At 39.5% G+C, this 13,609-nt stretch overlaps 1 protein-coding gene across 1 annotated transcript; it reads left to right on the top strand.

Annotated features, from left to right (window-relative positions):
• Positions 1-203: 203 nt before the first annotated feature.
• On the top strand, positions 204-2,077 carry LOC149178358 (uncharacterized). The gene has a single exon (XM_089423629.1). It carries the CDS (start codon positions 973-975, stop codon positions 1,732-1,734), a length of 762 nt encoding a protein of 253 aa, XP_089279755.1. The 5' UTR covers positions 204-972; the 3' UTR covers positions 1,735-2,077.
• Positions 2,078-13,609: the final 11,532 nt, after the last annotated feature.

The raw sequence follows: 13,609 nt of genomic DNA on the forward strand, positions 1-13,609 counted from the left end.
ATCCTTATGATATACCTTCACTCTTTTTTTCAAATAAAATACTGCTCTTTGATTATTTTTATTATTTAATATATATAACCGGTTGTGCATAATCCATTTGTCTCTTCTTTTGGCCATTTCCTCGTTTCAATGTGGGTCCTACTGGCAAAAAGAAATTCTTACTCTTCTTCTGTTTGGATTGCCTTTGCTCTTTCACATGGTCACATTTCATTGATCCACAGCCTTAAATACATGCTCTGCTCAAACCCATTTCCCTTTCATTTCTTCAAGCTTTTCTCTGCTACCTGCTGCTCTAGGAGTTCAGTGCTGCCGATGCCATTTTTACATTTTTTCCTTGTAATCATATGGTCTGTTCATGTACTTTGGATTGTATTTAGGTTTTGATTTTGAGTTGGATAAATTTAGGACTTAAATATATAGCGTTGGGTAGCTTTTCTGCAGGTTGGATTTGAAGGTCTACACGGCCTACTTACAGCAACCAAAGGCCTTCAATTCTGATATAGGAAAGCTTGGTTTAATCTTGATAGTCCAATATATTGAGGTTAATTGAATGCTATCATTGCAGTAGCTGTAGCTGTAGCTGTGGAGTGGCTGTTATCAATACAATCAACTGGTCTGTAAGTAACATAGCATGTGTGTATGAGTCAGATTCTAAATTGGGCAGCCAAAGATCCTACTTATGTTCACTTTTCTTCAGAAGCTGTTCTGTATGGTGTTTCTGTTCCATTGCTGTATATGCTTTTGGGTCTCTCGTACAAGTCTTTTCTCGTTTTTCACCATTCCTGTGTATAGCTATAGGGTTGTCTCTTTTGGGTTTCCTTGAAAACTCCCAAACTTTAGTCTCTGCCATCATTTCAGGGCTTTATATATTTCCTGTTGAATTGGGTATTTGTTACCATCTCCAATTCAAATTGATTCATCACAGTCGACAAAAGGAGCTGTAACACAGCAACTGCTGTAACATTTTTATTAATGGAGCGGACAGTTATCATCGCGCAAGGATCTCAAAGCTTTAGCCCTGTTTCGCCCTCTTTGACAGGGCTGCAGTCAAAGCAGATGCTTGCTTCTCATTCAAACCAAATAGACATTCCCGAAAATTCTGTCCTCCCAATCCATCCAGTAGAATTCAGTGGAGAAATATATGACATGGGCAGTACCCAATACAACAATATGAACTTTGCTGCTGATCTGAATGTTTCTGGGGCCAAAACTATAGTGCCCACAAAGAAGTCAGTGCGTGAGTCTGTGGACAAGAGGTGCCCAGCTCAGAATTCATTGTATTCCCCTGGAGCCAGTGGGGAGGGCATCTCCCAATCTCGGAGCATTTTAGCGTCTGATGAAGCAGAGGATCAGCAAGGGATAGACGTGAGGAAGCAGAGAAGGATGATGTCTAACAGAGAATCAGCAAGGAGGTCCAGGCTCCGGAAACAACATCACTTTGACGAGCTGAGGGCTCAGGTGGCTCATCTGAGAGCAGAGAACGGGCAGATACTGGACCAATTCAATATTGCTTCACAGCATTATGCTCACATAATAGAAGAGAATGGCGTCCTGAGATCGCAAGCACTGGAACTGAGTCGCAAGCTCCATAGCTTACACGACATGATAAACGCCCATTCCCATGGTGTCTTTAAAACTATGGGTATTGAAACAGGGAATTGCAGTGCTGCACATCTGAGCACCGAATCAGGCACCATTGCTTATTCCTTTATCCCTTCCGATTTCTTGTTCTGAGCCCAAATTCAATGTGTACATTGTGAAATACTTCCTACTGTTTATCGTATTAGGTCTCAGTACTGTAATGCTTTCTCCTTTCATTTTACAGAATGGGTTTTTTCAGCTGTTGAGTGGTATTTGGCAAATGTAAAAACAGGGTAAATGCGGCGGAGTCAACAGGAGTAGAGTAAACCATGTCATGGATTGTTTAGAGAGTTTGGCTGGGTTATCATTCATTTAGTTTACCCTGGTCAAAGTTTGGAGTTGGTTTGAGTTTGGCTTGGTTATCATTCATTTAGTTTACACTGCTCAAAGTTTGGATTTGGTGTTCAGCATATAATATGGTGGTATGTTAAATTTAACAGAGAGTGCATGTATATTTTTTAAAATAATAATAATATAAATATAAAATTTTAGTTTTAGTTTGGATAAAATTTTAGTAAAGGGAGACGTGTCTGAAGTGTGTATTTTAATGTTTATTATGGATTGATGCTTATTCATATTTATTAGTTATTTAATTTATATGATTATGCTAATTATAATAATATATTTAGTATTATTTCTAGTTTATTGGGGTAGCTCAATTGACAATGGAGTATTATGTAAACCTTCGAATGCCACATGGGTCACATCTCAAGTAGTGCCTTACGAGTACACTTTATTATCAATGTATCTTCCCAATTTATCTTCTAAAAGTTTATAATTAAATTTGCTTAAATGATATGATAAGAGGAGAAAGGTAAGGCAGCCTAAGGGATTTCTTTAGTGTTCCTTTATCTCTCCTACTTTATCATCTTCACCTTATTAAAACTATGAGTAGTGGACAAAACTAATTCCTACAATGACGTCATCACTCCTATATTTCAAGAAATTGTCTTCCCTACATTCTTGGAACAAAAAGAAGTGGGGTGAGGGATGGCGGTGAGGAACTTCTTGTGAGGAAAATAAAGGAAACCATGTTGGGAAAAGGGGGAGAGAGAGAGTTTTATAGGAGAGAAGGGAAAAAACGAAGTGCCATGAACATATAGACTAGACCAACTATGAAATGAAGTAGAAATACTTTTTTAAAGAGTTACAAAATGAGGATAGTATGCAAGAAGTTTTGTGACATCAGCTGGACCTTTTTCTGCGTTCTCCAAAAAGCACAAGAAGAAAATATTTCTAAGCGCTTGAGAAGAAAAGAGAAGCTCTTTTATGTAATGAGAGGCAAGTAATGTGGGTGTCTATAGCTGCTATGTCCTTTGCAAAACATGGTAGCAGAAGCTTTCTTGGTTGAATCCATTGTAGAATGAACTAAGAGTCATTATACCCAGAAGCTATCTTTCTTAAATCCATCATAGACTGTCATTGTACCTCCTTTGCCTCGATGATATCATTGCTTGCCTTGGGGGTTGATTTCTTTAGTAACCTACCTATGGTTGGGTGGAAATCACTTAGATTCCTTGGTTTTACTAGTCAACTACTATGCACCCATATAAGACTTTTACTTTTTTTTGCAATTTCATTATTTACTTGCATCTATTTTAAAAAAATTCAAGTTGAGGGATTTTTTTTAATTTGTTTTTAGGCTTAGATAAACTCTATATAATTGTTGTCAATTAAGTTTATCTCATGTAGTTGGGAGGAATAATTGGAATCCTCCCCACCCAAGTTCAATTCCCGCAAGTGACATAATGAGCTTTGATATAATGGCTTTGGGCCTTATTGTTGAGAATGAATAGTTTATTGAGAACAAGAACATGTATATTCCTCGTATGGAATATAAATGAATTTCTAAAAACTAGATAATCGCTATTGTTCCAATATGAAACTTTGTTAAAATTATTTTTGTCTATAAATTTGTGCACTGTAAGTAATAGAAAAAATAGATAAATTCTTGATCTTTAGCTTTTTCAACCTTGTTTTTCTCTACATGTTTAGGTTAAGTTCACAACCAATAATGTTATCCTCATCAATAACTAAAATATGATAAAGTATAATAGTTTTTGTAGGTTCTATTATTTGTAACCTTGGTGTTATCTTTCTTAATCATGGAAGTAAGAACATCAAATGTTTAATCGAGAAAAATATTTTGTTACATACATAATTGGTTAAACTAAGCTGGAAACAATGGTACTTAAGCTAACAAAAATAGTTTCTGACTCTCTTTATATCCATATTGGCTTTGGTGTAAATAAGGAACTATACCATATCTTTTATTTTATTTAAACTCAATGTTTATGATATATAAACCCTTTCACATGAACTTTGATTTGGAAGATTTTAGATTTTATTTGTACTCTCAATGCCCTTTGAACAAGTTTGATAAAAAAAATTTATCCACGGTATAAATAACTTCAAAAAAATACAGGATTTGGAAATTTTTAATTCAAGTCCCTAATCATATGGATTAGTGGGGCATGATTGGGAGCATAGCCACAAAGGGGTTTAAGTGTGGAGTTCTTTAAATGAATTAGACTTAGCTTAGTGAACACAATTCATTTATTTCCCTAGTGGTCTGTGGTCGATTAATAGAACTGTTAGTTGACAATGCTTTTGTAATTCGCCTCAATTGAAGTTCACTAATCAGACAAGATAAAGGTATAAGGTTTATATTTTGGTTACTTTGGTCCCTAGTGGTTGGTTAACAACAATGTCTATTAATATAATCCAAATAACTAGAGACCATTTGTTGACATATTTGGAAGTTTGGAGGTCTAGAAATTATTTTAATTATGTTTTTATGTGAAATCTAGATTCAAACTCTAGTAAGGTAGAACACGTGGAGCCACATAATTTATACTATGATGTGGCATGATAACATGGCATGCTAAACTGACACACTGACATGGAAAAAATATGATCTCTAGCCTACGTGGTGGGATGATGTGGAATTGATAAAGTGGAATTTGAAAATCCAACATTTTGAGAAAACGTTCAGTTCTAGATGTGTCTGAGAGAATGTGGATCAAAATTTTTAATTACCGTTACCATGAATTGTTCTCATCTTCTAACAAATCTAAAATCCGGAGATACAACTTTTTGGAAAAGTGTCCCTTTAACTATTTTCTTGGATTTAGATGTTTTTGATAGAATTCAGATCAAATTATGTCAATGATCGTTACCATCTAATAATTCCCATCATATATTGGAAATAAGATTTGAAGTCTATCAAACTAGAAATCCGTCTTTTTGAAGAATCATGCCAATAGGTTTTTCTGAGATCCATACCTATTAATTTCCTTTATGTTAGCGATTCTAATCATTCAACAGAAATCAAATTCAGATTCTATTAATTTCGAGATCTAGTTTTTTTGTAGAAAAGGTCTTTTGGGAACTTTTCTAGATTCATATATGGTTAGGTAGCTACTGTGTCCACCCTATGTAGGTGGCACAATATGGTCGTGACATGTAGAAGAAGGAATTCCATGTGTTAAGCATGTATCATGTTACATGGAAAAATGCAATCATAACATGTGGACGGGTCATCACGAGTTAGCAACCTATCAGCTCCTGACATGGAATAATTAAATAAAGCTTTTGAGTGCCATAGCTTGGTGTCTAGAATTTAGAGCTTGATGAAATTTAAGTCATTGGAAAACTCTCGACAAACAAAACATTATTATGATATTAGATAAGAACTTAAAGTGATTAAAATAAGAAGATTTTTAATAACAATTTTTTTTAAGTAAATTAAAAGGTTGAAATTTTAAACATAACAATAAGAAATTATTAAGAAATTACATACCAAATATTGATTACTATCATTCGTAATAATATATTTAATTATATTGATAAAATTTTAAATTTAATGAATAAGTTTGTTAGAAAAGAAAATTGCAAAAGTTTCTTAACAACACTTTGTGTAATATTTTTTTTTCCAAAACAGAAAAAATGTGTTCAGACTAATAAAATGAGAAAGTACAATAACAGAGGATGGATATCCCACTGATCGCCTACAAGTAAGCAACAACTTGGAAACTATGATTAATACATCTATTCTCTAAGATTCATAGATTATTCTCTAAGATTCATAATCGGTAAAAAGGAGTCATGTTACAATGATATATACCTATAGGAACTTTTCACAAAAAAGGGAAACAAAGAGCAAGCAGGTTCAATCTGTAGATAGAGTTAAATCAAAATGTATCTTGACCACTGAAAAGAGCCAAAGGTGAAACATTTGAAAAATATATTATTAAGATCTGAGTTGCAACCTTCCTTTGAGAGGTGATTTTCTTCACCATTCTGTCTCCGATGGATGTGAGTGATGGAGACAGAGAAAAACTCCTTGAGCAGGGATTTGATTCTGCATTTCCAGGTGTCAAGGTTGGGAGAGTCTAAGGAACCTCGATTTTTAGCCGAGTCGATGATAGATTTGGAATCCCCTAAAATGGTAAGAGCTTTGATGCCAAATCAAGAAGCACAGAATAGGAGCACCCAAAGAGTGAGAAGTTCATGATGAGTATTGGAACCAATTCCATAGTGCCATAGAAACCTGTAGAAGCTCTCAAGGTCTATATGGATGGCCATGCCACAGCCACGGGATTTGAATGAGGAGGCGTCGTCAAAAAAACCAACTCGATAAGAGGACTAGATGTTCTAGGGAGGAGAGGGGCGTTTAGGGGGCGATTTCTTGAATGGAGAGTATTCAAGATAGGAGGAGAAAATTTTGCAGTTGGTTTTCCAAATGTCTGGTTTTGCAAAGATGAGGGCGTTCCTGGATCACCAAATCCCCTAGATGATGAAGAAATCTAGTGTTCTATGTTGGGGGTGATCCACAGTCCAACTACCAAGATAGGAGAGCATGTCCATGCAGTTCCAATTTGTTCGAAAGTTGTAGCACATGTGTCCAGACAGAGGAGGAAAAAGGGCAGTGGAGGAAGAGGTGGTTGATGTCCTTTCTAGCTGATAAGCAGAGACAACATTGCTCCAGGGAGTCCTTTCTAGCTGATAAGCAGAGACAACATTGCTCCGGTCCCTGGAAGTCCCTCTTACTATTGGAATTATGATGCATGTGTTGTACTTGATGGCAACCCACTTGTAGCAAAACAACCCACTTGTATATGGTAACTAGATGAATCTACGTAACTAGATGAATCTACAGGAGAGATATAAGATGTGACAAAATGCATGGCAGTTGTGTTTATAGATGTGACAAAATGCAGGGCAATTCAGAGGAATGAGTTCAGAAGTAATGTACAATGGAAAAACGCATTATAACAAGTCTATTCATAGGGAACAAAGTAATGGTACAAAAGAATAGGATGAAGGAACAAAGGACTACAAATCAGAATCAAGAAGTTGAAGAAAAAAAACATTTTCATGTATGTTAACTGTATACGCAAGTTCACTGTACAAAAAGAGTGTATACACATGGGTTCACTGTACAAAAAGACTGTATACGTATTCACGCACTTTCACAAGAGGAAAAACGTGTATGGGTTGGAAAATCAAGGAAATTTAGGATTAAAGAATACCAAGGGTCAATACCATGGTATTAGCCCACAATATTGAGCGGAGTAATGGTTATTTGATCCCATCCAAGAATATCATAGGCTCTAAGTGTTGTTTTGGTCCAAGGTATTGAGAAATGCTAAAACTCTATAAGGAGGAGAAGATCAAAGGGCTAAGTGCACATGTAATGAATATCTTATGAAGTGTTAGATCAAAATAAATTATGCATGTTATGGGTTTCTAATGCTTTGCTTGATCTGAACTAAGTATGCACCTGAGTGTTTGATGATGAATGAGATCTAATAATGGATTAGGATCATAACAACTTATCATTATGTGATCTGATAATGGATAGGCTAGATCTAAATGCTAACGAATGTTTTATCCTTTATATGTCATGGTCTGGGTATATCTGAAGTCTGGAATAGCTGCAAAGTTATAAGTTTGTATTTGCAAATCTATATGTTGGTTCGCCTTGGTGAAGGCGCGTATACACGCAGGTTATACTCTTCCAAGTAGCGTATGCAAAAGAAAAGCCTATTGTTCAGAGATGACTGGTCTATCTGATTAGTGTTGTTGTTTTATTATTGTCTGTCAATGATGTCTTCTTTAGATCTGAATGTAGAACTGAATGTATAAGGAGATTGAGTCTGATTGACTGATTTATTAAGTGAGAAGGGTGATCTTTTCTGCTGTCTATTTAGATATCTGTAATTTGACAGTAGATCTTCAGAATGTTACTGGTTGACACTGTTTTGATTCAAATGTTTTTATGATTTAGTATTTTTAGAGGTATATGCAGGGTGGGTTAAAGTAAGTGGCATATACATTGTTGGCTTAGTGGGTCTTGACCTAGGTTCAGAGTTAAGTTTTCCAAACAAATCCCTACACTACTGGCGCTTTCGGCATCAACCCACGGAGTGCGAGTTGAAGTCTCACTCGAAGCAGTATGGGGGAATGTTGGAACCAAGTTTCCGCACCCAAAGATGAGCGTGATGTCGTTTTATGCCCTAAACCTGCATTCGCGCAAATCGATAAACCCTTAAGGCTTATTGATATAACTTCCTTTTATCACCCTGTAGACCTTCGTGAAGATCTACGACTGTCTTTCGTGAACCCTAGAAAGGTAAATCCTCCACTTACGTGCCTCTGTAATTACCCCTAATTCCGTGTTTACCCAAATCAACTTAAGTGTTTGATAACTTTAACATGCAACAAGATATGCTTCGCGTAAACAGATATTATTACTTGCATTCATAAGAAAATATAACTTATGTAAAATCGCGCATCAATACAGTGTTAATTCATAAACCCATCATTCATCATAACATAATAGCACATTCATTCATAACATAAGTAAATAGACAAAACACAAGGATTGTTGGAATAATCTCTTTATTAATGCTTCAGTTCTTCTTACAGAATCAAGACTTCCCTGCACACACAGCTACAGGAGTTCGCGCACTCAGTTGCAGACTCTACTCTAGGCCTCTACGCACACAACTGCAGAGACTCTCTTATACTCTAAGACTTATTTGCTCTTACTTCTAATGACTCATTACATCTTCATTCGTCTCTACTATTATGCCTTAGACTCTCTAAGACTCTCATTTTTATACAATCCCATGGTCCGCAGACCATGGGTAGATCTACTAAATCCGACACGACTTACATAACAGAAGGGTAAAACCCTTTATGACACTTTACTATCTACGTGCTTCGCGACCACATCTTGCGGAGACTTTATATTCTTTACAACAAAACATCAGCTTTTTGCCCCAAAACTTGGGCTTTTGCACCAAAATTGACCCTAGGGGACCCTGTCCCAACAGGCCCCCAACACAAATATCGTGACTCGCCCCCTAGTCACTCTGCTGGCGCGGATATCTTACTTCAAAGACCCTAGATCGACTTTTTCTACTGCTACTTCAGTCACGCTCTGCATGGCTGCCTATTTGATCTTCTCCACTCGCTGCTCTATTGTTGGTCTTGCACTACCTTCCTTTATCTTCTGTCGTGTTCTCTATAGGCTCAAGAGCTTTTCCTCAATGGTGACAGAGATAACATAGGCCTCATCTATCCAAGGCTGCAATCTGACCTTGAGGACCACCTCTTTCCTTTGCACTGCCTCCACCTATTCGAGCAACTGTTTTGCCTCATGCAGCTTAGTTAATCGATGTGGTATAGCGATGGTGCGAGCCGTTGCTCTTTCTTCATCGTACTGCTGCTGCAATTCATGGGTTTCTGTGTTCAACCTTTGCAGGTTAGGTTCTTCGTGGAGCGTCGTGACTACCTATATGGACTGCTCAAAGAGCGCATGCAATCTGCCACCGCGGCATCTACTGTTGCGACTCCATCCTTTATAGTTGCTTAGCGATGTTCTCTAATCTCTGATGGAGTTGAAGGATGTGACTTCAACTCGAGCTCTATTATCTTCATATTCAGTTCAAACTGAACCTTCGCCACTTCTGTTTTTTCTTCGCATCCACCGACGCTTCCTCCGAGATATGCAGTTCAGGGACTGTTCTGCATGCCTCAGCCACCACAACTACAGTTTGCTTGTTCTACTCCTGAACTTTCTTTCATGCTTCTAGCGCAGCTATTTTCTCTATGAACATTTGTTCGTTGTTGACCTTACACTTGCTGATCATGCTCAGTGCGCGCTGCTCCGGGGCCTTAAGCTCTACGATCATGCCTGCTTGAAGTGTGTGAAGGAACTCACTAGGGAGCGCAGCGAAGTTGAGGCCCACATTCTTCAAAGTGTTGACCATAGCCTTGTCAGGGCCGCCTCTGTGTTCAAAGCTCCATCAAGCAGTGTGACTACCTGGAGATCCATTGAGCGAACCAGCTCCGTTACTTGAGTGCTCCTCGATGCCAAACTGGTTGATGCAGCGCTGCTCTGTCCTGCACCTGCCTGAAGCCTAGTTGTCTAGATCTACAACTCATGCAGACTCGTCTGTATGGCACTTAGTGCCTGCTTCTGTTGCTGCTCAAACTACTTCAATAGTTCTTTTGTTGTGTCTCGCACCTCATCTCCAATATCATCCAAGTCACCCTCTATCAAGGTAATTGGATATAGCGATGACTTGGTGGCTTTCCACTTTTTGCGCGGACCTTCCTTTTCCTGCTCCCTATACCGCTTCACCCGGAAGGGAGTGCTCTCTTGTTGACCTCTGCCACCCTACGCTAACCGCTCTTCCTCCTCCATTTGGGGTGAAGGAGACTTCTGACTCCTTTTGGAGCCACGATGTTCCTGCTCTGTCTGTTCTTTTGCAGTGCACTCCTTCTCCTCGACCTCTTTCTTCCTCTTTTCAGCCAACAGCTGAACCTTTTGACTAGCCACTTCCTTTTTCTTTTTCTTTGCGTACTTGCTAGTCCTAGTAGCCTCATCGGATGCAACATGCTAGTCTGTTGGCCAACGCTTGATGACTTTTGCAATCGCGTCATCCGTGGCCAGGTAGGGTAAGTCAAACCATTTCTGGTCGGGGTCCTTGCGCACCCGAATGTAAATATGGTGGAAGTCCACCTTGAACTCCGCGTACCCCGACAACTTCTCGAACATGGTTGGTGACAACCGTGACTTCTGGTTGATGGCCATGTGAATACTCACCTCCATCAACACCTAGAAGACTTTGCTTTCTGTTACCCACACAACATCTTTCGTTGCCCAAAGAGACACAAACTTTGCTGCTTCTAGTAAATCCTTCTCCACAGGAGGAAATTGGCTATCCTTCGGCAAGTCCCACGCGACTAGCACTATTGAGAGCAACAACCATGAATAGTGAAAAGTCTTACTATCATTCTGCGCCTCTCTGCAGTTCGCGAGGAACTCTCTACACAGGTAGCGCACCCAGTTGAACTGTACACCCTTCGCGCATTGAGCTGCTAAAGAAACTATTGGTGTCAGCACCTCGTCCACATGACACTTCCTCATCACCTTGTCAACCGAAATTTGCATGGAAATCTTGACCACGGGGCAATAATGTTGGTAATCAAATACTCATGCGCTTTTTGGCAAGCTTAAACTTGTCCTTCATCTTCTCAGTGAGGTCGTGCTCACTCGTCTTTCTGCCAAACGCCTTGGTTGGATTCAGTCCAGAGTGCGGTAATAATGTGATCCTGTCGATCAACATATCTGTGATAGGGATCGGCTCATTTGACCATAAGCACCTATCATGGACCAAGCACAACAACTACTTAATGTCAATTAGGTTGATATTTGACCGATGATAATGCAACACCCATAACAAGTTCAGTAGCACTGACTTGTTGACTCTGCGAATCCATTCCACCGGCTCCAGCACGATGACACCAAATTCTTTATAGAAGACCCTCTGAATGAAAGTGTCAGTAGAAAGGTGGGGGAACTGCCTGTGGTCCCCCAAATCCTAGTCTTCAAGCTTCAAATGCAGGACCCATGCCAAGCGCGAACCTTCAAAGGTAATATTCTACGGCAATAGGGGCGTGTTGAGGGAGAATTGTCTGACATTTGGGTCCTTCAAGACCTTCACCTTGCCCTTTCGTAGAGGGATATACTCCGACAACTTTGAAATGGGGTCTACTCCTTCAATATCTATGCCTTTTGCGCCATCCTCTGCTTCCAGATCTGCCACCTTCCCTTTCTCCTTCGCACTCGGATTTTCTTCTTGCCATGCCTAGGTAGCTGCATGTTTCCTTGGTGACTCGTGCACTGGCATTGGCTTCTTTTGCTTATCCTTATTTGGCCTGGGGACCTCTCTCATTGGTGTAGGCTTTGGCCTAGGCGACCTCGGCATCGTAGGCACTGTTGCTGGAATCTCCATACTAACAACCTCAGGGGAGGCTCCCTCAAAGGAAATAGTCTCTCTAGCGCTTATAGTTTCTGTGGGACCTGGTCCTAGCATGATGTCACGGATAAGATTTTTGTCTAACTCAGAATATTGAGCAAACACAGAGCTTGCGAGCAAATCCTCAAAGAACTCACGGTTCATGTGCAACAAACAACACAACTTAGAAATTTTCAGAATGCAAAGTGTTTCTCGTTGAATAGCCATGTGTAATTTATAGGCAAATTCGAATTCAAATTCGACCATTCCCCGAAAATCCGTCCATAAATGCGAAGTTTGCGAAAGATTCCCCAAGATTTTACTCTTAAATTCAACCTCAATTGCCTTACATGTCAGCCGCCCGCTCCTCTTAACCATATTCTGGCAGTCAAATCATGAACAATAACAATAACGGTCACTTTCTGGCTACACTACACGGTCTCCCCCCTATAGTGCAGCTCCCTTCGCGCTTCTTCTAGTACTATGACATCGTCTTGTTTCGCGCAGCTCTATAACCCAGGCAGTGTAGTTTATAGTCTCGCGCCTCCTTGCAGCTACCTGGAGTGCTAAGACTGTGCTACCATCATGTAGTCATCGGGTCGGATCCCCGATGTATGGTTTCAATCAATTGCTATTTACCTTTCTCGGAAATGGATCTCCATTTAGTTTCACAAGCTGAACTGCTCCACCATCGGTAATCTCTTTGATCACATATGGCCCCAACCAATGCATCTGAATTTTCCTAGAAATTTATCAAACTTGTTGTCATATAATAAAACTAAATCATTTACCTTGAAGGTGTGCAGTTTTATGTGTCGATCGTGCCATGCATTTTCGCATTCCCTCTGACCCTATTGATGGAATCCAGCTAGAAACATGTCTTCCTCAAGATCTATCAGCTGCACGAGCCTCTCTTCTAAGGCCCTGCAGTCCACCATCCCTGTAAATGTCACTATGTGTAGACTAGGCATGATATACTCCATAGGCTCACTGCCTCTATGCCATAGACCAACCTAAACGACGTCTAACCAGTAAGATTCTTACAAGTAGTTCTATAAGCCAATAACACAGAGAGTACGCTCATGTCCCAATCATTCCTCTGCGCATGCAAACCTTTGTCACCGCGCTCTCCAATATCTTATTAAATGCTTCAACTATCCCATTGGCCTAAGGATGATATGGCGTACTCTTCTAGTGATAAACTTTGAATTCTTCTATCAACGCACTGATCGTTTCATTAAGGAAGTGCGTACCACTATCACTCATCAAAATCTTTGGGCAACCAAACCTGGTCAACACATATTCAAATAAGAACTTCATTGTTGTTACCCATGTACAGTCCTTCACGGGTTGTGCCTCCGCCCATCTGGTCAAATATTCAGTCACGACGATGATATACCGCACACCCAGCTTCTTTCTTGGAGGTTGAATCAGTCCTACAAAATCAATTTCCAATTTCTCAAATGGCTACAATGATACCTACAAATTCAAAGGTAGCTCATCCCTCCACAATGGCCTACTGGTTCTCTGACATGCATCGCATGCCCTACAATATGCTTTGGAATCCTTATGCAATGTTGGCCAACACAACCCAGCGTGTAAAATCTTCTGCGTTGTTTCTTTCCTTGCATAATGGCCTCCGACAACCCCTC

Source organism: Pinus tabuliformis, chromosome 4_1, assembly GCF_031772625.1.
Source record: "Pinus tabuliformis cultivar Carrire ecotype Pingquan chromosome 4_1, CPIR1, whole genome shotgun sequence".
Taxonomy (NCBI): domain Eukaryota; kingdom Viridiplantae; phylum Streptophyta; class Pinopsida; order Pinales; family Pinaceae; genus Pinus; species Pinus tabuliformis.

Bases quoted from the DNA above. Each gene is read 5' to 3' on its own strand.
- LOC149178358 (XM_089423629.1), top strand. From the start codon at position 973: ATGGAGCGGACAGTTATCATCGCGCAAGGATCTCAAAGCTTTAGCCCT.